Raw genomic sequence first — 26,943 nt, 5'->3', positions numbered from 1 at the left:
TGCCCTGGAAACCGGATTCGGCCATTGCCGGAGAAGTTGGGGCAAAAGGAAAGTTTAGAACTTGGGCGCTGGAGCTCGGGGGCGGAAGGGTAGAGGAAGAAGAAGGCGTGAGGTAAAATGGATGGGTCCTTGTCCTCTTATAGAGACAGTGAATATCAAGCGCCCCCTCATAAGCCTTAAACCTCGCCTATTCCCAAGGAGACGTGCGAATGGCGCGGTTGGATTACCCAAATCCGCATTGATGAGGATCCCATAATAAGGGGACACAATCTCTGCTTTGACAAGACGCGTTGATGACCGTGCCTCGATACGCGAAGCGAGGGCTGTAAAACGGTTCGGAATAATGGCAAAGCCAGAACATAACGTCTCGCCGAAAAAGTCGCCCATGGGCGTGACTTATTTTAAGTATTGTTACCTTTTACAGCTTAGGGTTGTACGTGCTAAACAGGGCCGAATACAACTCTTATGTGCGGAAGACTGCTTTGGAGTATTCAGAGGAGGAACCCGCCTTGCAATGCCGAAGACAATCTGCATGCCGGATACGTCGTCATTGAAGCCCGGTTCAGGGGCTACGGAGGGAGTCCTGGACTAAGGGGTCCTTGGGCGTCCAAGCTATGTGATATGGGCCGGACTAATGGGCCGTGAAGATATGAGATTCAAGACCTTTCTGGGCTTGTTTGGTTGAGTGTGGATCCGAGTGGATTGAAGAGGTTTGAGGAGGATTTAAACCACTTGTAAGTCAAAATACGTCCCAATCCTCGCCAATCCCCTTCAATCCTCTTGGGGAGAGGATTAACCGAACAAGCCGTCCCCGTGTCCGGACGGGGCTCTCCTTTGCGTGGATGGCAAGCTTGGCGTTCGGATCATGCATCTTCCTTTCTCTGTAAACCGACCATGTACAACCCTAGATCCCTCCGGTGTCTATATAAATCGGAGGGTTTAGTTCGTAGAGGCAACCACAATCATACAGACTAGACATCTAGGGTTTAGCCATTACGATCTTGAGGTAGATCAACTCTTGTAACCCCTATACTCATCAAAGTCAATCAAGCAGGTACCAGGGTATTACCTCCATCAAGAGGGCCCGAACCTAGATAAACATCGTGTCCCCTTCCTCCTGTTACTTTCGATCCTTAGACGCACAGTTCAGGACCCCCTACCTGAGATCTGCCGGTTTTGACACCGACACCTACAGCCTCGCTGGCAGCTCGGCCCACACGCGAGCCGACTCAATACACGAGTCCAAGGCCCTGAGTGGGCGTGACGGTGGCTCACCTACTTACGCTCCAGTCGGCATCAGTAAGCGGCATCCAATGGATCACAGTTTGGCAACGGCGGCACGGCTCCTCCCTGTTCTTCAGATCCCCTTCCCCTTCCTCCCAATTCTTGTACCTTGCCTGTAATCACTACTGCTACCTGAATTCGTGAGTGGAGTGCTAGATCGATTAATATACCAATGGGCTGTTAACAGTGCAAGGTCAGGACACATCACAAAACGAGTAGGTGTAACGACACTTGTGTGTCATTCATGTATTTGTTTCGTCAGGCTCAGTTGAAAAATATAATAGAAATGGCTGTGTTTTTTTTTTTCTAAAAGTCACTAAGCAATAGTGCGGCCAACCGACTAGGCGTCCCCTGCGAATTTCCTTTCCTTTTCCCCGTTCCCGGGCATTCCCAAAATGAAATTCCGCTCTCCCTCCATTCCCCTGATCCCCCGGGCCGAAATCTCCCGAAACACCCACCGTGCACCCGGTCTATGAACCGCCCACTGCCCACCCTCCACCAATCACATTCCACCTCACAAACCGCGCCCTCCTCTCCTCCCGTACGCCGCCGCCGCTCCCCCCCCCCCCCCCCCCCCATCACCAACGGCAAAACCCTCCCCCAAAATCGAAACCTCCTCCCCTCCCCTCCGCCGATTCGATGGAGGCGCCGCCGCCGCTGACGGCGGGCGCGGTGACGGAGATATGGGAGCTCCCGAACGGGCCGGCGACGTTCCAGCCGGTGCTGCAGGTCGCGGACCTTCGCCCCGTCGTCGCCAAGAACACGACCGCGGCGGCGGCCGCGGCGCAGCACTCGGAGCGGTTCCGCATGCTGCTCTCCGACGGCGTCCACTCCCAGCAGTCCATGCTCGGCACCGGCCTCAACGACCTCATAAAGGACGGAACCCTCCGCGTCGGCTCCATCGTCCACCTCACGGACATGACGTGCAACACCATCCAGAAACGCAGGTGCGTCAACCGACATTTATTCTCTCCCTTTGGCCTCGATTGGATCTTGATCTGCTTGCCTGGCTTACTATTCGGCTGTCGATTTGTCCGGGGCACCAGCGGTTTCAGCAAAGGTGGTATCTTTGTGTTAGTTTCTTGATTGAGTTGCAGGTAGGCGCGTCTAGTTGGTGCCTGTCAGTTGTAGATCCAGGAATTAAACTTGCCGGGGCGAAACATTTAAGGTCAAATTTTTTTAACGTACAAATGCAAGTCCGCTGAACCAAAACTCATAAAACTCAAATGCGAAGCTAGATGCACTGGAAAATTAACATAACTAATGGTTCAAAATAGTTCAATATTCTCAACAACTAGGTGGCGCAACCACCAAAAAACACAAAAGACAACATAAATGCCACAGAGAGCTACTAATATGGATTCCCGCTGCTCGAATCATTCATTCCCTGGCCCAAAATGTCCAACTCCAAGTCTAATAGGTACCTACAACCAGTGAACAAGCTGCATATTAATATATCTTAGCACAAGTATGCTAATAGTTTGAAACAATAGATAAGAAAAGTATTTACTCAAGTTGTAATTATACAAGGATGGTTTGGTAGATGGCCTCTAAGGTTCCTCAAGCCATGAAAATTTTCAATAATCTTCTTGTTATCAATTCTAGCAAATATTTCTTGCTCAAGATAGCATATCATCATATCATTCAACCAATTATCAGATATCTTATTTCTCAAATCTGTCTTTATGATGTTCGTGGCTGAGAAAACTCTTTCAACTGATGCTGTCGCTACTGACAAAGTCAAAGCAAGTTTGGTGAGCCGATAAGCCAAAGGAAATTGTAAATGTTCCTTAGTTTCAACCAACTTGAGAGGAAGATTAGTGAGACTATCGCAACCACAAAGAACAGCAGACCTTTTCATCGTATCAATGTATATCTTGAGCTGACCATCCAAATGATATTGGTCTTCTTGATTGAAGTCAACTGGGAAAATAGATGCAAGCTCAAATAGCTTCTCATGATTAGATCTGCTAAATGAGTCTCTAGGATCTAGACTCGCAATGCATATCAATAATCTTGTTGAAGTCTTACTAAGTTGATTGTTCACCTCAGCTATGCTTCTTCAAGAACCTTGAATATTTCAACCGTGTAATGATGGAAGCCAATGTTTTTAAAGCGGTAAAGCGAAGCGAGGTGCTGGGGGGTGCCTCATTGCTTAAGCGTAAAGCGTAAAGCGAGGCGACGCTTTAGACAGACTTTGAATCTGATGGGCAGTAGAATAGAGTACCGTTTAGTGAGACATACATACCTTGATTCTAATCCACCAGTGAGCACATATGCATTAATAGCCATTATTCTAATCCATCCACTAAGCAGTAAGCAACCAGCCAACTAATATAAGAGAGGCAGCAGCAGCACCTGACAGCAGAGGAGCTGTGCATAGCATAACACATAACAGGAGCAGGAAAGGCATGACAAGCTGGTGCAGATCTGAGCATGGAAGAAAGAGCAAAGGGAGGGGAAGGAGGAGAAGAGAGGGCAGGAGCTATACATTGTGGTTGTGCAAGAGGGAGGGTGGGGGGGGGGGGCAGGAGTTGTGGCCAGAGATTTGCATGCTCTGGTTTTGGTTCTCTCCCTCTTTCTTTCCCCTCTTGTAACTCTTTCACGTGTGAGCCCAGTTTTCCCACACTTGTGTTCCCGCCCAGCTCCTTTTCCCACCAGAAATCTCTGTTCCCTTGCCTGGAAGTCTAAGGCGTCCTCTCTGCACTAAAGCGCCAATCAGGGCGCCTAAGCGGGCACTTAAGACGCTTTAATGTCTATAAGGCGGACACCTTAGACACATGTCTAAAGCGAGCTGGACGCTTTGAGCCTGGAGGGCGCTCTGACGCTTAAGCGTCGCTTAAGCGATGCTTTAGGGACGCTTTACAAACAGTGATGGAAGCACAAACCATTTTGTGGGAACTCCTTGCTGGAATATTCTCATTCATACCAGGCGCTAGTATCTCTCTCTTAACACAAAACGAAGTGGCAGCCTCCAAAAGTGGCTCCTATCCTTCATCCCTCAGCTGCTGCAATAAACTTTTCACAGACACAATCATTTTCATTGCACTTACTACTCTATTTTAGTCCTTCTGTTGCAATGCTTGTGACAAGGCATTAGTCAAATCAAGCACTTTAAGCATCAAATGCAAGATTGAGAACAAATTCAAAGACCTCCATAGATTTCATCAAACCTGATGCTTTGCCTCCATCATCCGCATCTTCCCCATCATGAGAAATTGCATGCACTTGAATCACCGAATCAATGTTCTATAATGAGATCCCCATCGTGTATCACCAGGTCTTGCTAAAGTTGTCTCTTGATGTTTGCCTCTTCCTTTAAGAATCTCCCCATTCTCTAATTGCCACACAATTTTGGCATGATGCTTTTGTAGAAATGCATCTTTCCTTTCACAAGAAGCACTGAACTACAAAACACAGCATTGGAAACAAGTCAACAAAATATCACTAATCATGGTTACAACCATATTTGCATATCCAAAGAAATCACTAACAGCAAGAATGCCCTTCACAAAAGCCACAACTAGTAATTGAAGCTGATGGGCGGAACGGTGAACATATAATGCATGAGGATTTTCATCTAACACTAGTTTCTATAAATTATTTAGTGCCCACGCATATTTGAGGCTCCATCATACCCTTGACCTCTCAACCTAGACATGGATAATTTATGGTTAGCAAACACTCAAGGATCTTTTGAGAGATGCAGATGTGGTGTCGACAACATGCTTGACACCAAGTAACCTTTCCAAATATCTCCTTTTATGTTTAGAAACTTCACAATGACAGCCATTTGCCGTTGGTGGAGAGAAATGACCACCCCCAAGCTCAGTCATGATGACCTCGGTGGTTTTTGTACGCAAGCATGTACAATTTGCTTCTGGATATCATGACAAGCCATTTGATGATTCCAAGGAGCATTATCAATTTATCATTGAGTTAATCAGCTGCAGCTTTGCATCTTTTAGCATACCAATTCAACATCTCATGAAAACTACCTATGTTTCTTGAAGCCTTAGACTCATCGTGGCCACGGAAAGCAAGTCCTTGCCTAAGAAGAAACATCACAACACCCATAACAGCCAGCAAACATCTTGATATTGAAGATGGCCCCTCTCAGTTTGAGTAGTAATTGCATACGCCACACTTTGTTTCTGATTCTTGAAATCTGCACAATGTCTTCTTGCATTGTTGTGAGCACTCTTTATCGAACTTACATGAAGCCTGCAATATTCCACTGCCTTCTTCCAGTTTTTATACCCATCTTGCTTGAAGACATTACCCCCCAAACTTACATGGCTTGCTGACTGCTTAAATAGAAAGCAGCAAAAAACATTATTCACGGTTTTTGTGTACACTGTACTCTAGCCAATCAAACCACTCAAACCATTCCTCTCTGGTTTCATTTTCTTATAGATTCCCTACATTACAACATCACCATGTTCAGTAATTGGCTAGAAAAGTAGACATTGAAGGTGAATGTCAGAAGAAAATGGATTGGACAGTATCACTGTGTACCTGCTGGTTGTGCTTGCTGCCTTTGCAAACTGCAACTCTCAGTTTGCATGAGCTTGATGCTGTGCCACCGCCGCTGCCTCCCACGCAGGACGCCCCCGGGACTGCTTCTTGTTCACCCATTCGTGGATTCGCCAGGTGCCAGGCGTCCGGCGATGCGGAGCTCAGTGTCGGCGGCGGCCGACGGCGACGCCTAAGTTAGGGATCGCCCTCGCTCTGTTGGGGATTTCCTGGTGCGTTGTCGGCTTGGGTGTGGGATAAGCTGCTAGCTAATTTTGGGCTTTGGGCTGCATGTGCTTGCTCTGTTAGTTAAGTGTTGGCCCACGTAAAAAACAAATAGTAATTTTTGTTAGCCTTAGTTTAACTTCAGGCCTAAAATTGATTGTTTTCTGATAATCCTATAGCATTTTACTAGCAGAACATATGCCATTACTCATTTTCTTTTCAGTTTTCATTCAATCCCACCAGAATAAGTTCTCTTTGGCATGGGTACTGTTGACAAAATGGAGGGGGTGAGGGGGGTGGTGTTTGATGCAGTGCTATGTCAATGAATGTGTTGAACGTTTCATGTTGATCTAATGCAAATAATATGCATAGCCTGCTTGCAATCTCATTCTTCCGAGGACCCTAAGAAAAGTTTGATTTCATATTCTACCATAGTTCAAAAAAGCGCTAGGCGTTAATTGACCAAAGCGCATGCTTATGCGCAGTTATGCACAGATTAAGCGTAGTTATGCGCAATGCGTTTTGCCAACGCCTAGAGCCTAGGTGTGCTTAAGCGCTCGATTAGGCGCGCCTTTTTTAACTATGTATTCTACTGTGATTTCACATGCAGTTGTCTGTTTGTGAGTGCACTCTCATCCAATGAAACACACTTCGCTTCTCATGTTTTGCCAAGCTACCAGCGACAAGAAAGCTCCATCCTCCTAGTTTGTGATATATAATTTTCTGAGAACTACCTTCCTTATGTAGGAATTTATAACCCATGGCATCATGTCTGTATGTTTGTTGCAGAAAAAAAGGTGTTCTATTTTGTGCCAATGCTTATGGCCTACGATCTGTTGATTGTTGATTGCCGTGTCAATTAATGAAACAATTTACATCATGTGTTTGGAACCTTGTTTGTTCCCTTTGCGAAAACATGAAGGCTGGATTTTTAATTCTAAAGACATAAGGGCATGTTAGCTATTATATTCTCCGATGTCTTCAAATTGCTCGTTTTTTTTACCGTTTTATGAGCTAAGTTTGTTTCTAGAAACAAATATCTTCTGGTAGAACTAACCAGATAACTTTAAAACAATTTGATGCTTGTATATGGATTTCTAATCAGTTGAGCTGAATTCTTTTCCATTGCTTCAGGATCGTTATTGTTGTCAAACTTGAAGTTCTCCAAAGTGAGTGCCCCAAAATTGGGACACCAAAGACTTATGAGAAAAGCTTACCTGAGGGACAGGAGCCTAACTTACCGGCCAATGCTGCTCAAACAAACAGTGGAAACTATTCTGGTGGCCCAGGCATGCTGGGGTCTGCAGTTGCTCCAAGGGTGGAACAGATTGGTAACAATCTGTCATATGGTAGACCCAACAACGGTGGCCCAGGCGTGGACTCTTCAATTTGTCAGTCTGTTCAACCTGGTGCTAACAATGTGTTGTCTGGTGGAACTTATGGTACAATGTCAGCACAGAACACAATGAATGCCAATGTGGTGCAGCCAAACTCTCATCAAAACCAAAGTTTTGTGGTTCCTGGCACAGGTGGGGGCTTTGGGCCTCCTCGCAATATATATGGGCGCCCTGCACAGTCTTCATATCAGCAGCCACCTCCACCCCATAGAAATAGTGGCCCAGTTGCTAAAAATGAAGCTGCTTCTCGTGTTATTCCAATTTCTGCACTGAACCCATACCAACGTACATGGACAATAAAGGCTAGGGTGACTGCGAAGGCTCATGTCAAGAACTTCAATAATGCAAGAGGTCCAGGAAAAGTCTTCTCCTTTGATCTCCTTGATGCAAATGGTGGAGAAATTCGTGCAACATGCTTTGGCGCGGCAGTTGATCAGTTCTATGACTTAATTGAGGTTGATAAGGTGTACTTGGTATCTAGGGGATCGCTAAAACCCGCAAACAAGAGGTTTAGCCCTTTAAACAATGACTATGAAATAAACCTTGAGCCTTCATCATCTATAGAAGTTTGTTCTGGTGATGATAGCAGCATCCCTAAGCAGCAGTTCAATTTTCGGCAGATCAGCGAAATTGCAAACATGGATAAAGATACCACAGTAGACTTGCTTGGGGTTGTTACTTCAGTTAGGCCTTCTTTTACAGTAATGCTTAAGAATGGCGGGGAAACCCAGAAAAGAGTCCTTCAACTGAAGGACATGTCTGGTTGCAGTGTGGAAATGACCTTTTGGGGTAACTTCTGTGATGCTGAAGGTCAGCAGCTGCAGTCGCTGTGCGATTCTGGTTTGAATCCTATACTTGCGCTGAAATCTGGTCGAGTTGGTGAATTCAACGGCAAAACAGTGGGTACAACTAGCTCAAGTTTGTTAAAAATAAATCCGGATTTCCCTGAAGCTGAAAGGCTGAGGCAGTGGTACATAACTGAAGGAAAAATTGCTGCCTGCACTTCTTTATCTGGGGAAATGTCAAGCATGGGCAGGACTGATATCCGGAAAAAAACTGCACAGATCAAGGATGAACGCATGGGGCAATCAGAAAAGCCTGATTGGATCACCGTTCAAGGTGCAATTTCACAAATCTACACTGATAATTTTTGTTACCCAGCATGCACCAGGGAGGTTAATGGTAAAAGCTGCAACAAAAAGGTAACAAATAATGGTGATGGGATGTGGCTATGTGAGAAATGCGATCAGAGCTCTGAAACTTGTGAGTATAGATACCTGCTGTCATGCCATATCCAGGATCATACTGGGTCCACCCATGCAACTTCATTCCAAGAGGCTGGCCAGGAGATTATCGGCCTCTCAGCACAAGATCTTTTCAGGATAAAGCATGAAGAGCAAGATGATGTACGGTTTGCAGAAATCATACAGCAGGTCCGATTTCAGCAATACCTATTCAAGCTGAAAGTCAAGGAAGAAGTCTATAATGATGAGCCGCGTGTGAAGTGCAACATTGTTAAGGCTGAAAGATACGACCCAGTGAAAGAGAGTCGTTTTTTTCTGGGGGCCATTGATAGCCTTTTGGCGGAGGACGCTTCAGGCTCTTCTCCTGGGCTGAATGGTGGTCCTGCTGTTAATGCTGGCTTCGCCAACTCAGAAGCTGGACAGAGTGTGCCAGCTTCCAACAATTCCTATGCTGTGAATATGGGTGGCCCAAATCAGTTTGGGCAGCAATTCAGCGCATCTCGCGGGATGCCGACTGCACCATCAGCGACACCAGCAGCAGGTAGCGGCTTCGCGGTTAATTCCTATGGTCCTTCAGCTGCCAATGCCAGCTCAGGCTTGTGCTTCAAATGTAACCAGCCTGGGCACTTTTCAAGAGACTGTCCAGGGCAGGCTGCCTCCTACAGTTCTTCGGTTGGCGGCAACGCCAACTCTGGTCTGTGCTTCAAATGTAATCAGCCTGGGCACTTCGCGAGAGACTGTCCGGCACAGGCTGCTGGCCACCAGCACCAGACGTATGCGAATGGCGCCGCATCAGGAGGATACAACAGGCAATCCTATGTTGGTAGTTAAGTAGTTTGGCCGATCACTTGTTTTCTGTTCTCTACTTTGGTACTGCTTGTAGTATTTTCATGTACCTGCACTGCTTGGTCTTGGTTGTCAATAGATGTTGACTGGATAAGGGAACTATTTTGCTATATTTAAAAAACAAACTGGGTAGGAGCTCATAAACCGGTAATTGCTAATGGAGCTCGGGCTCCATGGAATCCTTAATTTGGAAATTTTGAAACTTCAAAAGTTGAATTTCAATTTTTTGAAAATTTCGGGCTCCATGGAACCTGAGAGCAAAGAATCCACTCTCAAACATAAGGGCATCTATTTGTTTTGTAACTTGATGCATCTTCTTTGTACAATACACATACCACACGGATTACCGACCAAATTTGATCGGTGTGGCTTTCACACCCGTCTCGACTGTCCGTCTGACTGTCAGAACCATTCCATCTTTAGTGTCTTAACATTAATCAAACCAAGAGAGACTGCTAAACGACCAAAAATAGATACAACTGCAAACGGAACTGCCTGTGGTATGCTCAATGTTGTGAAGCTTGGCATTGCGCATAACACGATTGCGTTTTGTGCCGTCCGCATTGGGCTTGGCCGCGATGCGCTTGCTCAACCGCAAGCCCCCCTCAGCATTTGGTAACGACCCTAGAGCCATAGTATAGTACTTTGTGTAAAAAACGCTCTTATATTATGAGGCGGAGGGAGTACATCCTAATGTGTTCTTCCGGTTCTAATAGTGCTTGGTGATTCAAAGCGGCCCAGACCCTATGCCAGAAAAAGGTTTCTTCGCTGCCCTCGCGGCCGGTACCAACCGGTCTGTCTGGCAGGTGCTTCTCATTTTCCTTTTACCTTGGATGTTTTCTTTCTCTCGAAATGAGGGATAAAACCTTCTGCATTGGTTGGTGCACACAACTCTTAATTCATCATTGCAACGTTTACAAGGTCTAGATAAGTCGAAAAATGATAAAAAAAAGCCACACATGGCTACATGAAGGAAGACAAACCGGACATAATCAAAAAGAATGAAGCCTCATGCACCACCAATCCTATGACTAGGTCGCCACCCATGTCGACTGAACCTTAATTTTACCTCAGATGCTAAGTTAGTTGCACTTCTAATCACATCAATCTCGATAATGCAATGTGAAACCTTAAACTTTTTCTCCTTGCCCACCTTGGTGGCAGACCAGCCACCCGTTTCCCAAAGCTGGAACTCGACACTTAGGAACAAATTCTTGAAGCTGTTCCCTACCTTCTATGTACTCTCTCCGTCCCGAAATACTTGTCGGAGGAATGGATATATCTAGACATATTTTAATTTTAGATACATCCATTTTTATGCATTTCTTCGATGAGTATTTCCGGACGGAGGGAGTAGTACATAGCAAGCAGCTTCCTGCTCTTTGCAGATTGATATGATCTATACGAGGCCCTCTGGTCACTGAAGTTTGTATCAACCGTACATAGATAGACCATAGATTCTGCCTACACTTCTACTGCCATGAGTGCCTAATTTCAAAGAAGGGAAAAAATATCAGTTCAGACGGGTAACGTCGTTGGCGAATCACCTTGATTCCAGACGCATGCAACACCTGACGGCGTCAAGTCTTCCGGTCCGCGGTAGGCATCTGATGCATGCACACCGTGCCTTCGTTACTTTGCACTTTGCGGTAACTGATGGTTCATGGGTAGTATAGCGATTGTATAGGTCGACCGATGTTACATCGGCAAAATCAGGCGAAGATGGAGCAAGATTTGGATCAGTTAGTTAATTTCTCAGTGCTTGACAAACATCACTCCTGTTACTCTGAAATTGATATATTAAGTTTTAATAGATCCAATCTCTTCCCATCACCTTTAGGAATTACTCCCTCTGTAAAAATAATATAAGAGTATTTAGATCACTACTCTAATTATCTGAACGCTCTTATATTTATTTACAGTGGGTAGGATCTTGGGTCCCACACCATGTGTAAGCAACTGAAATCTCAACCTTAACGGTGAAGATAGGCCTAGGGCAGTTGAGGCTATAGCCCTCGGCCTTGTAACAATAGTCTCTTTTACAATTTCTTCTTATCAGGTATATAAAATTACGAAGTGCATCACTCAAGCTAGCTTAGTCCTAGGCGTAATCCGATGCCAGGCGATACAAAATTCTAGAGTGAGAGACAAAGCAGAGGAATCTTATAGCCGAAAAAAAAGGGAAGATCTTTTGCTATTGGAACGTAGCTTTTGCTTCAGCTTTGTTAATAAGCACTGCCGAACTAAGCACTGTTTTCCCCTAATTTTTTTAATGCAGGCGCATACTACCGAACCAGGCACTGTTTTCCCCTACAGAAGCAATTAAGTACCAGCTTTACCGGACTGCCAGTTGTTTATCACGTTTGGAAACCCTGCAAGTGCAAATCAACAACATTTTTGTTTATTTCTCTTCCTAAAGAAAGAAGACAGCACCGCTTTCTACCTCAACGAGTCACATGTACTCCACATGGAATCTCTACTACCCGATTAGTTTGGCAGCGGAATCAGATTAGCCGCAACAACTCACACGATTATGTATCTTAAAATCCTTGACTACCGCAGGCATTGGACCAAGTGTGAATTGTTGCATACTTTTCCCGTGTTGCATGAGGTTCGGAGTCCACTGACGGAGAAGAGAGATGCTGAAACATGCAATGAATTGCCCAGCCTTGCTCTAAACGAAACAAGCAAATTAATCAAACTAACTACCCACCACAAAAGGCTGAGCTTGTCAGCTTTGCACATGATTCGATCAAATTGGCATATTTTACCTGCTCGTACACCTGCCATGCGCAGAGAGGCACCATCTAGCAACCGGGTCATCTCACTGTCGCCACGCGTGTAGATCAACTCTCTACAACTTCAGTGGAGGCACGTCTTCCTCACTTTTATGTCTTTAATAAGATGGCGCATGCTGACTTTAAAATGGAGCAGGATGATGATGAGCCGACACCAATCACAGATTCCACTGGCAACATAGAGATGCAATCATACAATGTTCGGCAATGATGGAAACTTAAAAGCACCAGAAAATATGAAGACCTTCTCGCGGTGCTTCATATGGTCGATATTGATGCGGTAGTACCAAATGTTTTCCTTCTAGAAAGACTGAGTGTTTTTTCACTCATTACTGTGGGTAGTGATATAAGGCCCAACGGGCAAAAGGATAAACCAGAAATAAGTTACGTTAAGGCACGAACCAATGTTCGCACCCCTCGATCTCAACTAATGCGTCTTGACCGGGGTGACCCAAACCAACGTGTTCACCAACGTCACATATAAAGAGGGGGAAGTCGGCCACACACGATCTAACTAGTTCACGTGCATCTACTTTGCCCTTCTAAATTCCAAAATCGGAGGAAACAGAAAAACGTGTCCGCCCCAGAGTCGCTCCCGCGGGCGACTCCGGGCGGCTTCCCTAGCGCCGCTGCCCCAGCCCCTCGCCTCGGCCTCTCCTCCCTCGCCGCCGCCGGCGACGTCACCGGCCAAAGGCCGCGTGGCGCAGGCGGCGGCGGGGCGTCTCCTCCCGCGCGCAGGTGGCCGACGTCGCGGGGCGCCCCCTCCTGCCCGTTGACGTCGGGCAGCGGCTCTCCTCTGCTCCGGCTCCCCTCCCCCTCTCCGGCGTCGTGGTAGCCCGCAGGAGTGCCCCCTCTCCTCCCTCCCCCTCCAGCGCGGCTTGTGGGGATCCGAGGAGGCGGGTTGCTCTGGCGGCGGATCTGGGTGGCTCTGCCCAGATCTGGTTGGTGTTGGTGGTTGGTGGCGGCGGGGACGACCGGCGGCCCTGCTAAGGTGGTGGTGGTGCTGCTGGCGGCTGTGCTTCTCAGGTGGGGTGGTGGAGCTTCCGGTGGTGTTGTCCAGGGCCTGGATGCGGGGATGTGGGTTGCCACGGCGTGGTGGTGGCTCATGGCGGTGGTCTGGATCGTGTCACGGCGGCGGCTGGTCATCTCCGAGAGCGGCGTCGGCCGTCGGTGAGCAGCCTTTTTTGACCTTCGATCCCTCCCCTCGTCGTCCGGGCTCTACCCTCGTCATAGGGCTGGACCGCTCCCAGTTGCGGTCCATTGCTCGTCTCGTGCCCGTGGCTGCGAGACAGAGCTCGTCTCGCGCCCGGCAGCAGGACCGAGCTCGTCTCGCGCCCGGCAGCAGGACCGTGCTTGTCTCGCGCCCGGCAGCAGGACCGACCTCGTCTCGCGCCTGGCAGCAGGACTGAGCTTGTCTTGCACCCGGTGTAGCAGGACGGGTGATGTAGGCCTTTTTTGGGCCGACCCTTTGGGTCTCGGCGCCGGGGGCCGTCCAGGGGTGTGTAAAGGAGCGACCTTTCCACTCGTCTCTTTGGTTGGGGTAGCGACGGGTCTCGGGTGTGGTGGTGTCAAGGTCTTCGATGCTGGGGCGGCGGCCCTGGTGGTGGTAGCGCGGTGCTCATGGGCAGAGCCCGTGGCTTGGTGCTGCCCGGTGACCATGGCCGTGTGGGCGGCATGGTGACAGGGGTGTGGCGTTCGGTGGTGGTGAGTGTTTGCTGGGGTGAAAACCTGTTCTATCCTCGGACGGACCGGCAGCGGCGTAGCGCGTTACCTTCTTGAAGGCGTTGTCGCGGCTCTCACCGGTCATCGTGTTGCTTCAGAGGAAACTCTGACCCCCGGGTCAGGCGGTGGCGGTGCGCTAGCGTCGTAACCTTCTTGGAGGCGCCGCCTTGGAGCTCTCGGTTCGTCATATGCGTCTTCATCTCCTCGCGGTGGCGTGTTCCCGGTGGAGGTCCCTGGTTGCTCTTGTAGTATTAGGGGTGGTGTTGCTGCGCACAGCGCCTATGTATCCCGTCTTGGGTGTGTGCGTGTGCTGTCGTGGGGTGTGCTTACTTGGGTTGTGGTTGATCTGTGCTTTATATATAAAGCGGGGCGAAAGCCTTTTTCAATAATTCCAAAACCCTAATCCGATCTGGGGGAGCGCTATGCTACGGGAAGATCTTCTCCTACCTTTGCTCCGGTGCCAGGGCAGTGTTGCTAGCGTCCGAAGGGATGCCGCTACCCGCTGCGAGCATCTACATCGAGCCTGCATCACGCTTGCATCGAGCAAGCACGGGACTTCACATTGACTACACCATGGCTGCTTCCATTGGTGGTAAGATCTTAATCTACTTCTCCGATGTATGCGTGATCTAAAGTCTAGGATAAGGTTCCTGTTAAGTAAATCCTACGGGATTATTTCTAACAATTACCTCTAGAGCTGTGGGTATTACTACTAGTTAACAACCCATAGGCTTGTGATTTTGTGTTGCCTCGGCTATAAAGGTTGTGTATTTGCTTGTCGATAATTTACATTATGGTTTTAAATCCCAATTACAGAAATACTTCAGTGGTTTCCTAAATCACCGAATGTCACTGAAATTCAGTTATTTCAGTTTTCATTTTGACCAAATGACCAAAATTTCCAATTGAATTTGACTGAGGTCCAATCAAATATTATGAAAATTTAAAAAATAATTGAAAAAATATTTGAATTTGTGTGTGCTACCCAAATTGTTGAAATGTTTTGGTCGAGAGTCAATTATTTCAGTATGTACCGAGATTAATGAAATTTCAACGAATTAAAAGTAAAAAAAACATCAGCTTTTCGATAGTTTACATTTAGCTTCAGAGCTGCAACATCGTGATAGTTCAGGGAGTAAATGACACTGGCGGTCTAAAAACTTGCGTTGCAGGTGCACTTTAGTCACGGTAATTGCAAACCGAAAAAACCCGTCATAGAACTTGCGTTGCGGGTGCAGTTTGGTCACACGGGTCATCTAAAACCAGCCAGCCACCCGGTTTTCTCTCTTTTGCGGTCCCACGCGGCGCACCTGACATCAATCGGGCGCGAAAATTGACATGCGACGCTCACATGAGTCCCTGGCCTCTTTTCTTTACAGAAAGGCCCCTGGGTTCATAGGTAATTTTGTATTGACCTCTCAAGTGCCGTTTGCTCCTGGTTTTTTTGCACAAAGGCCCCTGCTGCTGTTTTGCAGAAAGAGAACATGACAAGCAGCCATCCTCGTGCCATAGAGGACACATGAATGGATAAGAAAATAATTCATTATCATGTCATATACCCAATGATTCAAGCAGCTGGTAAGCAATTCAGTACTAGTCAAAAAAAATAATAATCAAGCAAACAAGTTGCCAGAAACATGCATTCCCTCTAGGGTGGGCGCAGGGCGAATAGTCACATAAGGTGCTGGGTAGAGTAGGGTGGAGTTGGCGTGAGTGTCATGTAGCCGTGCCTGTAACTATCTTGGGGTTTCTTTCCTCCTTTTCTATTAATAGATGATACACACACTCGTGCGTATTCGAGAAAAAAAACCTGTTACAATTGTAACTACAGCCGAACAAGACCGCACCACGTTATTACGGAATCTGGTAAATGGACTATGTGACTTACATACTCGTGCGAACATGATGTGCCCCACCATGCTAGGCAGCTGCATGAGTTCACATCCGCGCAGCACGCACATATGATTATTTTTTCTGAAGGGTTCATGCATAGAGCACATGCACGCGGATTTTTTTTTATTTTGAAGGGTTCATGCATAGAGCACATGCACGCGGTTCTTTTACCTGTTACGATTTTTTTAGTCATATCTATTCTTTTTTTAGTCATATTATTCTCTATTAAAATTTATAGTTTTAATATTTTATTCATTTTAAAAGAGTGAAAACATTTTGAATGTATTGCAAAAATTGTTCTGCGCATATTGAAGACAATCTTGATTGTATATTTGAAAAGGAGTTCATCGTGTAAAAATCACCGTGTATTCAAAACATGCCCGTCATGTATTTAGAAAAAAAATCGTATATATGAAAGTTGTCGATTATGTATTTAAACAATCACAATTTTTAAAATGATCGTGTGTATCTAAAAAATGTTCATCGTGCATTGGGAAAACGTTCATTACATATGCGAAAAAGTTCGTCATGTATTTCTAAAATGTTCTTCAGATATTCAAAATAACGTTTATCACGTATTGGAGAAATGTTAATCAGGTAGACAAAAAAAATGTTCATCACATATTTAAAATATATTCACCACATGTTCGAAAAATGTTCATCACTTATTTAGAAAAATGTCCACACCGTATCTAAAATTGTTCATCACATATTAAATTTTTTGTTACGTACTACGAAAATGTGAATGGCATGACAAGTAGCAGGGTCGAGCAATTAATATGAATGACAGGCAATGTGTACCTGTCCGGGTCAAAAATCTAAAATAGTCTCAGGCCGGGTATCTTCTGCAGCCATCAAGATACAGCAGGTAGGGACTTTGTGAGAAAAAAACCAGGTGCAAAACGTGAGTCACGTCACTTAAAAGGTCAAATACAAAATTACCTACGAAACCAAGGGTCTTTTTGCGAAGAAATGAGGCCGGCCAGGGACTCATGTGAGCGCCGCGTGACAGTTTTCGCGCCCGATCAACGTCACGTGCCCCGTGCGTGACCACAAAAGAGAGAAAATCGGGCGGCTGGCCGGTTCAGATGGCCAAGTTCTTGGACCGTCAGTGTCATTTACTCTATTTGACGGGAGCGCAGAGCCATAGACCCATAGACCCAATGGCTGCTTTTACTTTTATATGGTTTCATCGTCTTAAAGAAAATCGCCACTACAAGGACACGGCAGAGCAGCAGATGATAATTGTGTCCCTACATACTTAATCCCCTATGGCAACCACCACTGAACATTCCAGACAACAAACGGCGACACCTGCTGCTTGCTCCTGGAGCCTATAAATGGAGGTCCCATCATCCCAAGCCATGGAAGGCAAATCCTGACATCTCCTCCCCCGCCACAGAACCACAAAGCATGGCTCGCGCCATGACCGCCACCGCGGGCAACGGAGACGTGTGGGTAGAGAAGGTGGACAAGATCAGGTACGTCTACAACGCCGTCACCAGGCCTTCTGTTTCCCCTAACCCGAGGCCGGCGACGGTGACGAAGAAGCTGGCCGCCGCCAACGTCGCCATCTCCAGGAAGAACAGCGGGACGACCCTGGTCCGCGGCGTGGCCTCGCCGGAGGACATCGACGACTACATCGCCAGGAAGAAGAGGGAGTTTGCTCTAGGACTGTAGCTCAAGTCGATTTCAGCCCCCGATGGCATGATCATGAGCTAGGATGCTTTAAATTAACTAGTTAGCTATGGAAGCTGCCTGTTGCGGTTGTGATTATGTATGATATGGAGTTGGTCATGCTCATGCATCAACTTAATTAGCGTGTGCATCATAAGTTCTAAGCATGTTTCTTCTTCAGGTCTTTGTTCTTTTATGGCTTGTCTGAATTAAATTCTAGTATCTTCCAATGGTCATTTCAGTTTTCTGGATATCTTGATGGCTATTTTGGATGTTTCATCTCAGCAGGCAGAGACTTGATTACATCAATTTTCGCATGATCATGTGACCCCACTGAGTTTTGTATTCTGCTTTCTGTTGCCCCACGCAAGCTGGAGTGGATAGACACCGGACACCTTGATGCGAATAAAGTATGCAAGATCTTTTGGACTCGATTAAGCAAGAGGATTATTCTCCTTAGGTGATCGATTGTGATATTCACGCGTAGGCCCTTATCTTAAACGCAACTGTTTCCAAATATGTATGAATTTGTCTCTAGCTGCTAGTGAGCATCTCTAGCCTTCCCCCCCCCCCCCCCCCCCCCTAAAATTTATAACTTCTCAAAACCGTGTAAGTCGACTGGGAAAAAAGAACGTTTGGGTAGTCGATCTATTTTGAACCGTTGGATGCAAGATAAATGGCCAGAGCATCTTCTTCAGCCTGCAACCACTCTGTTCATCTCTTTTCTGAAATCACCTGCGTACCACAGGCCCAACCGCCTGCCTCCGCCGCTCCCGCACCAACCTCGCCGCACTGCCCTTCCCTCAACCGCAGCCCACTGCCGTGCTGCCTCCGCCCTCGGCCATCCCTCTATCCCCGGGGATGACTGGTTTTTTCTCCGGCGAACTTGCACTAACGCCGTGCTGCCGCCCCACCCCCCACCCTAACATAGATGATGGGGTAGCTAACTGGTGAACTTCTTCCTCCCGTCCGGCTGTTTCTCTCTTCAATCCCAAATCGACTGACCCCAATTCAAAAGTCAGGCGACTGACATGTATCTATTGTGTCTTAAAAAACACTTGTTTGAGAAGCCACCTCTTCTAGCCTTCCCCAAAACCATTAACTCCTCAGTCCTCAAGTTGCACCCCAAAACTTCCACCCTCTCTTCAAAGTTGAGAAGCTCCTACTAATTCTTCCTAAACCTTCTCTCTCCACCCTGTCACTAGATTTCAATGTGCAACAGATGGCACGCCACCGGAACAAATGCGTCTCGGCTAAAAAACCTTCTCTCTCCACCCTGTCACTAGATTTCAATGTGCAACAGATGGCACGCCACCGGAACAAACGCAACTCGGCTAAAAAACCTTCTCTCTCCACCCCGTCACTAGATTTCAAGGTGTAACAGCTGGCACGCCGCCGGAACAAACATGACCCGGCTATAGATTCCCTGTGCCGCCCCTCCTTCATAGTCAAGGTGTCGTCCGAGCGCCCCCCCCCAAGCCCAACCATGGTGAGGAGCCGACCCACCATCTTGACATAGTTATTAACGTGTCGTCATGCCAAAATCAAGCGAAGGTCGCTGCAATCATCGCCATGCAGCACACGACCACGGTCGTCGACTCGAGCTCCACATCAGAGGAGGACGAGGACGTTGGCGACGATGTGCAGCTCCTCATGTACGAGGCGACAAAGTGGCACTACGAGCTCATGTTCGCGGAGGAGGCGGAGCACCACACTAGTCCTCATTGATCATGAAGCGGTGGAGGAGCACCGCGCCATTGAGGTGTCGATGAAATCCTAAGCGCGACCCCGTTGCCAACCCGTGACATAGAGGGGTATTGATGCTATGTTCATGGAGCTCGGCTCTGACGACTCCACGATGATCCGAATTCCCGGACTTGGATGGGAGCCCACTTTCACCAGGTGCCGGGCCTGACGAGGCGTAGATGTATCTCATTTTAGCTGGAATGAAGAGTGGTAATTATTTTAATTTAGGTACTTTTATGTTCTATTAATGTGGCCGTGTTTTATGAAGAGTGGTAGTTAATTTAGTTTGTAGTCATCACTTGGTGGTCCATGGACCTAGTTGTAATTTTTGGTATTCTCTATACTGTCATGGTGGATGGTGAATAGATTGAAAGTTTCTCCTGCAAAAAATGTGATAATATATTGTATACAATTAACTAAGTTATCTAATCTAGTTTCAAATTATGTTCATTACTCTTTGTGCAAATTTGAGCTTTTGAGGAGTAAAGAATTTTGGGAAAGAGCTACGTGCAAAAGGTTTTAAGGTCATCTCCAACGACTACCAATCGCAGACGATGATGCGGAAGCCACCATCCAAGCCTATTTCCTAAATATTCGCCTATGTTTTTTCTAAGATCGCAACACTCAAAATAATTACAGAAAATAGCACAATATATCCAAAAATGACATGCAAATATCTCTAGTACAACAATAGTTCAAATGTAAATATTACATCGAAGATAACCAAATGTTCAACAACTTTTCCAAATTCATCGATTCCAAGTTCGATGATACTATTTAGAACCGACACAAGTCTTCCCACACACACTGGCCCTTGAGCTTCATCCAACAATGTATGAGCTTGAATGACCTGCTTCAGTCCTATAGTACATCCCGGCAACACGTGCAGTCTATACAACATGTAAAGCAACATTGAACGAATGAATGAATTAAACAACATGTAAGGCAACATGAAGCAAAACTTATAATCTCCATGGTTGACGATGGCCACGGTGTCTCCACTCGTGCAACCACACCGCCAAACTTCCTGATAGAGTTGCAGATGGTAAAAAAGTACCATCCATGCAGTATCAACTTCACATCGTGCTGATGGATGATGTGCATGTCGTACGACATAAAGTTCTTTCACAAATGAAGCGCTGCCAGAAGATTGAGCCCCTTGAGTTCCTGCCTATAAAGTTCGCAGATACGGCCAACGACGCATCGCACAACAATTCATCCTCCTTCATCGAGTATCCCATTATTGTGCTTACTTTAGAACAATAAGAGGTTCAACAAAAAAGCACAATGACATTGTATCAAACACCTGTGGTGTACGCCATGGACGTCGTCGGCATGGGGCGGATCATACCTGATTGCGGAGGGATCCTGGATGGACGATGGCGTATTCCAAGGAGGGCAGGCGTGTTGGTGGGGGCTACAGACTTCCTACGACGCCTAGGTGGTTCTTGGAAAGGTACAACGACCGTGTCAGACGAGGAGGGTGCGGCTGCATAGTAAGGGGGAGTAGGGGCAGAGTGAAAGAAAAATGGACTGAGAGGGATTTGAGTGGGCCGGGGTGTTGGAGTCCTACATGACAGGAGTACGGACTCCCCTAATGCCCCCCACCCCCACACCCCAGTTACAAGAAAACGGACGACCGTACTGCTCTATGGCCCAATGGGTATCGCGTTGGATGACATAATCCGGTCGGACAATTCTATTCAGACATATGCAGACAATTTGAGGGTCAGTGTTGAACATGCCCTAACTCCTCAAGATTGAAGTTAAGTTTTAGAAGGGGGTTGTCATTTGAGGAGTTAATGTTTACGGCAAGGAGCAGAGATGCTGTTTGGACGTTTCGTGCGTATATTGCAACATCCGTATCATTTGAGCTGCTGCAGCACGTAACAACTTTTGCACTTGTACAATATCCCGGTGGTAACCTGGAATGCGGACAGATGCTGCACTCCACGCTTCAGGCGACTCGCGCCTATCTATGCCACTGCTTTCTAGCACCAGTCCCGTCACTTCCACATTTCACGTATGAACGTACTTCTCATCGGATAACCTTACTGCTTTCCGATCGCACCCAGGCCCTTCTTCTCCTACCACCGTACATTTACCAATAAACCAGAGCAATAAACAAAATATCTATCTAATTTAGTGAAATGTATAACTCACACTTTTCAGTTAATACAAATTTTTACAGCTGTTGAATATTTTAGGAACCATCCATCCATCCCAATCAGAGGAACATAAGAGGTATCATACCGGATTTTTTTTTGAAAAGGAGGATGACCTCCAGCCTCTGCATCTGGGAGATGCATAGGGCCATTTTATCGATTATTCTTGAAGACCTTATAAAATATAACAACAATATAAACGAATTTGCCATCTTGGCAGCATCTGCCGCTGCTCCTATCCAAATAATGAAGGGGTGCAAGTTGGGCTATATACCCATACCTCTCACTTAAGCCTAACATCTAAAGCCGGAGGCCCCGGCCGAGCCATCTGACGGGTCCGGGCTCAAACCGGTCTGATGCACTCACATGTGTCGTCGCCCTCATCTTCCACCGGTCCATCTTCAAAGCAGATTGAGGTGACAACCTTGGCAGGTCCTCCGCCATCGACGCCACCATGATGCCAAACAACGACCTCCACCTACGCGAGCCTTGGCAGGTCCTCCGCCATTGACACCACCACGACGCCAGCCGACGACCTCCACCTACGCGACTCCATCTCCAAGCAACGGACATAAACCATGCTTGGAAAGGGCCGCACCACCGCTGTCGCCCACCACCCACAAGCGCCACCCAACCCCAAGGTTCCTAAAGCGGCGCCTTCAAGAAGGGAACGACACCATGAACGCCGCCGCCGCCCAACAGAGTTAGGATTTCGCCCAAGAAACCTAGGGGAAGGTGAAGTGAGGAGATCAGTCCATACCGATGCCTCCAAGGAGGAAAACGGCGCCCTTAGGCGTCGCCGTCGGCGCGGCCGGTCATGGCCGGCCAGGGATTTCGCCCGAACTAGATCTCCGCCACCAACATCACCTCCTGTATAGAACCGGCGACCAAGAGGAAGTGCGGCCCGACCAGGCTGGCCTGCATGCCGAACAGGGGAGGAAGGGACGCGCCAGATCGCACACATCGACTGCAGCAGAAGCCGCCGCCGGCCGCCAACGACCACCGGATCCCGCCGCCCGCGTGGCGGGACACCGGATCCACCACCCGCACGACTGTTAGCCGGCTGTGCCTTGCCAATGGAGCCGCCGCTCCAGATCAGAGGTTCCCCACATAGGAACAGGGCAACCGAGGCCCCGCCGCCACCATCCTTGGTGCCTCGGGCTTGCCCGATGGCTGCCTCAGGCAACGGAGAGGGAGGAAGGGCAGCTAGGGTTGGGAGGAGGAGGCAACTAGGGTTGGGATGAGGATACCTGCCGGACTGATACCAAAATTATGTGGGACCTGTTAGAAGGGATAGAGAAGGATTGGTGGAATCGTTGTTTATTGCTTAAGCCTCGTGGATATATATAGGAGTACATGATCTACTTAGAGTACAAGACAAGTCATAATACTTTCTAGTCTATCCTATGTCTCAATACAATCACGATACTCAATATCCCTCGCAGTCACAACGGTAGCGAAGCTGACGGTGAGGCTGGAGAAGAATCCGAAGGCAAGCCCACAGACACCCCCTATAGTCGTAACGGTCGATGCATCGCGGAAGTCGTGGCTAGAGTGGAAACCCACGAGGTTGCTCAAGCAAGGCGATATCCCTTTATGCCGTAGCCGAGAGCGTAGGGTGGTGTACCCGTGGTCGAGGTAGCTGTGGGAAGAATGCCATGGTCGATGTTGAGTCGGGGTAGCCGGTGTCGAGGAAGTCACCGTGGAGCCGTGGGCGCAAGGAGGCACCTAGTTAATCATGGGCGCAGTGGTGTCAAAGTAGTGGTGCGTCGGAAAGAAGATGTTGTTGACGAGGCATTGCGCCGGGTGTGCCAAAGCCGAGGACACGTCGTAGACAAATGCACGTGTCGGTGTTGCCAGTACCAGGCATGCGTACACGAACGAAGATGAAGTTGACGAAGCCACACCAGGCTTCCCAGCCCCGGGGACACGTTGTGGATGAAGGCACACATAGGTGTTGCCAGCACCGAGCATGCGTAGACGAGGACCTGCACGAGCCGTACGCCATGTCGTAGGATTTAGAGGTGCCATCATAGGAGGACTTGAAGAAGGTTGCAGCGTCAGTCGACGTGGGGCCAATGTCGCCAACGATGGTCGGAGTAGACAAAGTGGTCTGGGAAGAAGATGACGATGACGGCGATGAGCTAGTGCTAGACGAAGACGAAGGGGGTGGACGGGCGGCGCGGCTCGGGTGAGAGCGGTGATGTCTACTACGCAACCTTCTTCTTGTAGACGTTGTTGGGCCTCCAAGTGCAGAGGTTTGTATGATAATAGCAAATTTCCCTCAAGTGGATGACCTAAGGTTTATCAATCCGTGGAAGGCGTAGGATGAAGATGGTCTCTCTCAAACAACCCTGCAACCAAATAACAAAGAGTCTCTTGTGTCCCCAACACACCCAATACAATGGTAAATTGTATAGGTGCACTAGTTTGACGAAGAGATGGTGATACAAGTGCAATATGGATGGTAGATATAGGTTTTTGTAATCTGAAATTATAAAAACAGCAAGGTAACTAATGATAAAGTGAGCACAAACGGTATTGCAATGCTAGGAAACAAGGCCTAAGGTTCATACTTTCACTAGTGCAAGTTCTCTCAACAATAATAACATAACCGGATCATATAACTATCCCTCAACATGCAACAAAGAGTCACTCCAAAGTCACTAATAGCAGAGAACAAACGAAGAGATTATTGTAGGGTACGAAACCACCTCAAAGTTATCCTTTCTGATCGATCTATTCAGGAGTCCGTAGTAAAATAACACGAAGCTATTCTTTCCGTTCGATCTATCATTGAGTTCGTACTAGAATAACACCTTAAGACACACAAATCAACCAAAACCCTAATGTCACCTAGATACTCCAATGTCACCTCAAGTATCCGTGGACATGATTATACGGTATGCATCACACAATCTCAGATTCATCTATTCAACCAACACAAAGTACTTCAAAGAGTGCCCCAAAGTTTCTACCGAAGAGTCAAGACAAAAACGTGTGCCAACCCCTATGCATAAGTTCACAAGGTCACTGAACCCGCAAGTTGATCACCAAAACGTACGTCAAGTGATCACGTGAATATCCCATTGTCACCACAGATAAGCACGTGCAAGACATACATCAAGTGTTCTCAAATCCTTAAAGACTCAATCCGATAAGATAACTTCAAAGGGAAAACTCAATCCATTACAAGAGAGTAGAGGGGGAGAAACATCATAAGATCCAACTACAATAGCAAAGCTCGCGATACATCAAGATCGTGCCAAATTAAGACCACGAGAGAGAGAGATCAAACACATAGCTACTGGTACATATCCTCAACCCCGAGGGTGAACTACTCCCTCCTCGTCATGGAGAGCGCCGGGATGATGAAGATGGCCACGGGTGAGGGATTCCCCCTCCGCCAGGGTGCCAGAACAGGGCCCCGATTGATTTTTGGTGGCTACAGAGGCTTGCGGCGGCGGAACTCCCGATCTATTGTGCTCCTGGATGTTTTCGGGCTACATTGGTATATATAGGAGGAAGAAGTAGGTCGGTGGAGCCGCGAGGGGCCCATGAGGGTGGGGGCCACGCCCAGGGGGGCAGGCGCGCCTTCCTGCCTCGTGGCCTCCTTGCTTCTTCCTTGATGTCCACTCCAAGTCCTCTGGATCATGTTTGCTCCAAAAATAACTCTCCCGAAGGTTTCATTCCGTTTGGACTCCGTTTGATATTCCTTTTCTACGAAACACTGAAATAGGCAAAAAACAGCAATTTGGACTGGGCCTCCGGTTAACAGGTTAGTCCCAAAAATAATATAAAAGTGTATAATAAAGCCCATTAAACATCCAAAACAGATAATATAATAGCATGAATACTTCATAAATTATAGATACGTTGGAGACGTATCAAGTGGCAACGACGCTGAAGAAGAGCGGTGGCCACCGCTGGGTTAGGAGCGCGGCGACGATGCTCAAAGTAGGCGAGGAGAACCCAACAACATGACGAAGACCGGCACGGACGGAGGCGTTTCCGCGCCGAGGGAGGCGGCACGACGCATACCAAGGGAAGTCAACATGTGGTGACGGCGGGTGGGCGCGCCGCGGCGCTATGGCTCAAGGGCGCAATGTAGCGGCAGCTTGCAGGTCAGGCAACAATGGGAAGACCTCGAAGGCGGCGACGTGGACCACTAGCCATGGTGCTATAGCCCGAAGGGACGATGCAGCGGCAGGATGCGGATCGATGGAGCCTCGACAATGGTCTCAGGACGGCAGCGTGGACCACATGCCACGCTCGCTACGGCCCGACGGGGTGATGTAGCGGCGACGCGAGGGTCGGTGCAGCCATGGAAACGGCCTGAAGCAGACGACCTCGAAGCGACGGTGGACCGGGGGCCGTGGCACTGCGGCCCGAAGGGACAACGCAATGGTGACATAGGTCGGTACAACCACAGGAGAACCAACAAAGCGGCAATGCAGCGGCTTAATGGAGCGACACTGTGGTAGCCCTTTGCTCGATCGGTGAAGATGTGAAGATACTCAATGATGATTGTCACGGGATCCTGCGAGAACAAGCGTATACGATTGATCAGACCAAGGTCACGATGAGCCAGGTCGAGAAACAAAGATGTCGGTGAGGTATCCGCAACACGCATCGCGGTGTAGATGTGGTGGGAGTAGGACCTGGGAGAGACACATGTTGTGCAGGGACGCGTCCTGGCTTGCAAGCGGAAACACCCGCCCATGATGCAACGCGCAAGAAGCCAAACCGGTGCACGACGTGAGTCAGATCGGATCCCGCTCATGATCTCCAAAACATCCTCGTCCAAGACATTGCTGTTGGGTAACTTAGCATGCAATTTCAAAAAGTTTCCTACGCTCACACAAGATCTATCTAGGAGATGCATAGTAATGAGAGGGGGAGAGTGTGTCTACGTACCCTCGTAGACTGAAAGCGGAAGCGTTTGATAACGCGGTTGATGTAGTCGAACTTCTTCTCGTACCGACCGATCAAGCACCAAAAGTACGACACCTCCGAGTTATGCACACGTTCATCTCGATGACATCCCTCGAACTCTTGATCCAGCAAAGTGTCGAGGAAGTAGATGAGTTTTGTCAGCACGAAGGTGTGGTGATGGTGATGGTGAAGTAATCATGCAGGGCTTCACCTAAGCACTATGAGAATATGACCGAGGGTGTAATCTGCGGAGGGAGGCGCCACACACGGCTAACAATTGTTTGTGTGTGTTCTAGGCACCCCCTCTCCATGTATATATAGGTGGGAGGGGGAGGGGAGCAGCCTTGGGGAGCCCCAAGTAGGAGGAATCCTACTTGGGGCCCTAGTCCAATTCGCCCCCCTTTCCTTATTACCGAAAGAGGAGAAGGGAAGAGGGAAGGGAGGAAGGAAAGGGGGGGGGGTGAACCCCCTCTTCCTTCTCATATTAGGCCTCCTG

At 47.9% G+C, this 26,943-nt stretch overlaps 2 protein-coding genes across 2 annotated transcripts; both read left to right on the top strand.

Annotated features, from left to right (window-relative positions):
• Window positions 1-1,838: 1,838 nt before the first annotated feature.
• LOC123111083 (replication protein A 70 kDa DNA-binding subunit C) lies at window positions 1,839-9,610 on the top strand. Its single transcript, XM_044531766.1, has 2 exons — window positions 1,839-2,231; window positions 7,159-9,610. The coding sequence occupies exons 1-2, from the start codon at window positions 1,924-1,926 to the stop codon at window positions 9,494-9,496; spliced, it is 2,646 nt and encodes an 881-aa protein (XP_044387701.1). The 5' UTR covers window positions 1,839-1,923; the 3' UTR covers window positions 9,497-9,610.
• A 7,599-nt stretch (window positions 9,611-17,209) lies between these two features.
• Window positions 17,210-17,837, top strand: LOC123087932 (uncharacterized). The gene has a single exon (XM_044510049.1). It carries the CDS (start codon window positions 17,338-17,340, stop codon window positions 17,602-17,604), a length of 267 nt encoding a protein of 88 aa, XP_044365984.1. The 5' UTR covers window positions 17,210-17,337; the 3' UTR covers window positions 17,605-17,837.
• Window positions 17,838-26,943: the final 9,106 nt, after the last annotated feature.

This window comes from Triticum aestivum, chromosome 1B, assembly GCF_018294505.1.
Source record: "Triticum aestivum cultivar Chinese Spring chromosome 1B, IWGSC CS RefSeq v2.1, whole genome shotgun sequence".
Lineage (NCBI taxonomy): Eukaryota > Viridiplantae > Streptophyta > Magnoliopsida > Poales > Poaceae > Triticum > Triticum aestivum.
This window is presented reverse-complemented; position numbering and strand designations above follow the sequence as displayed.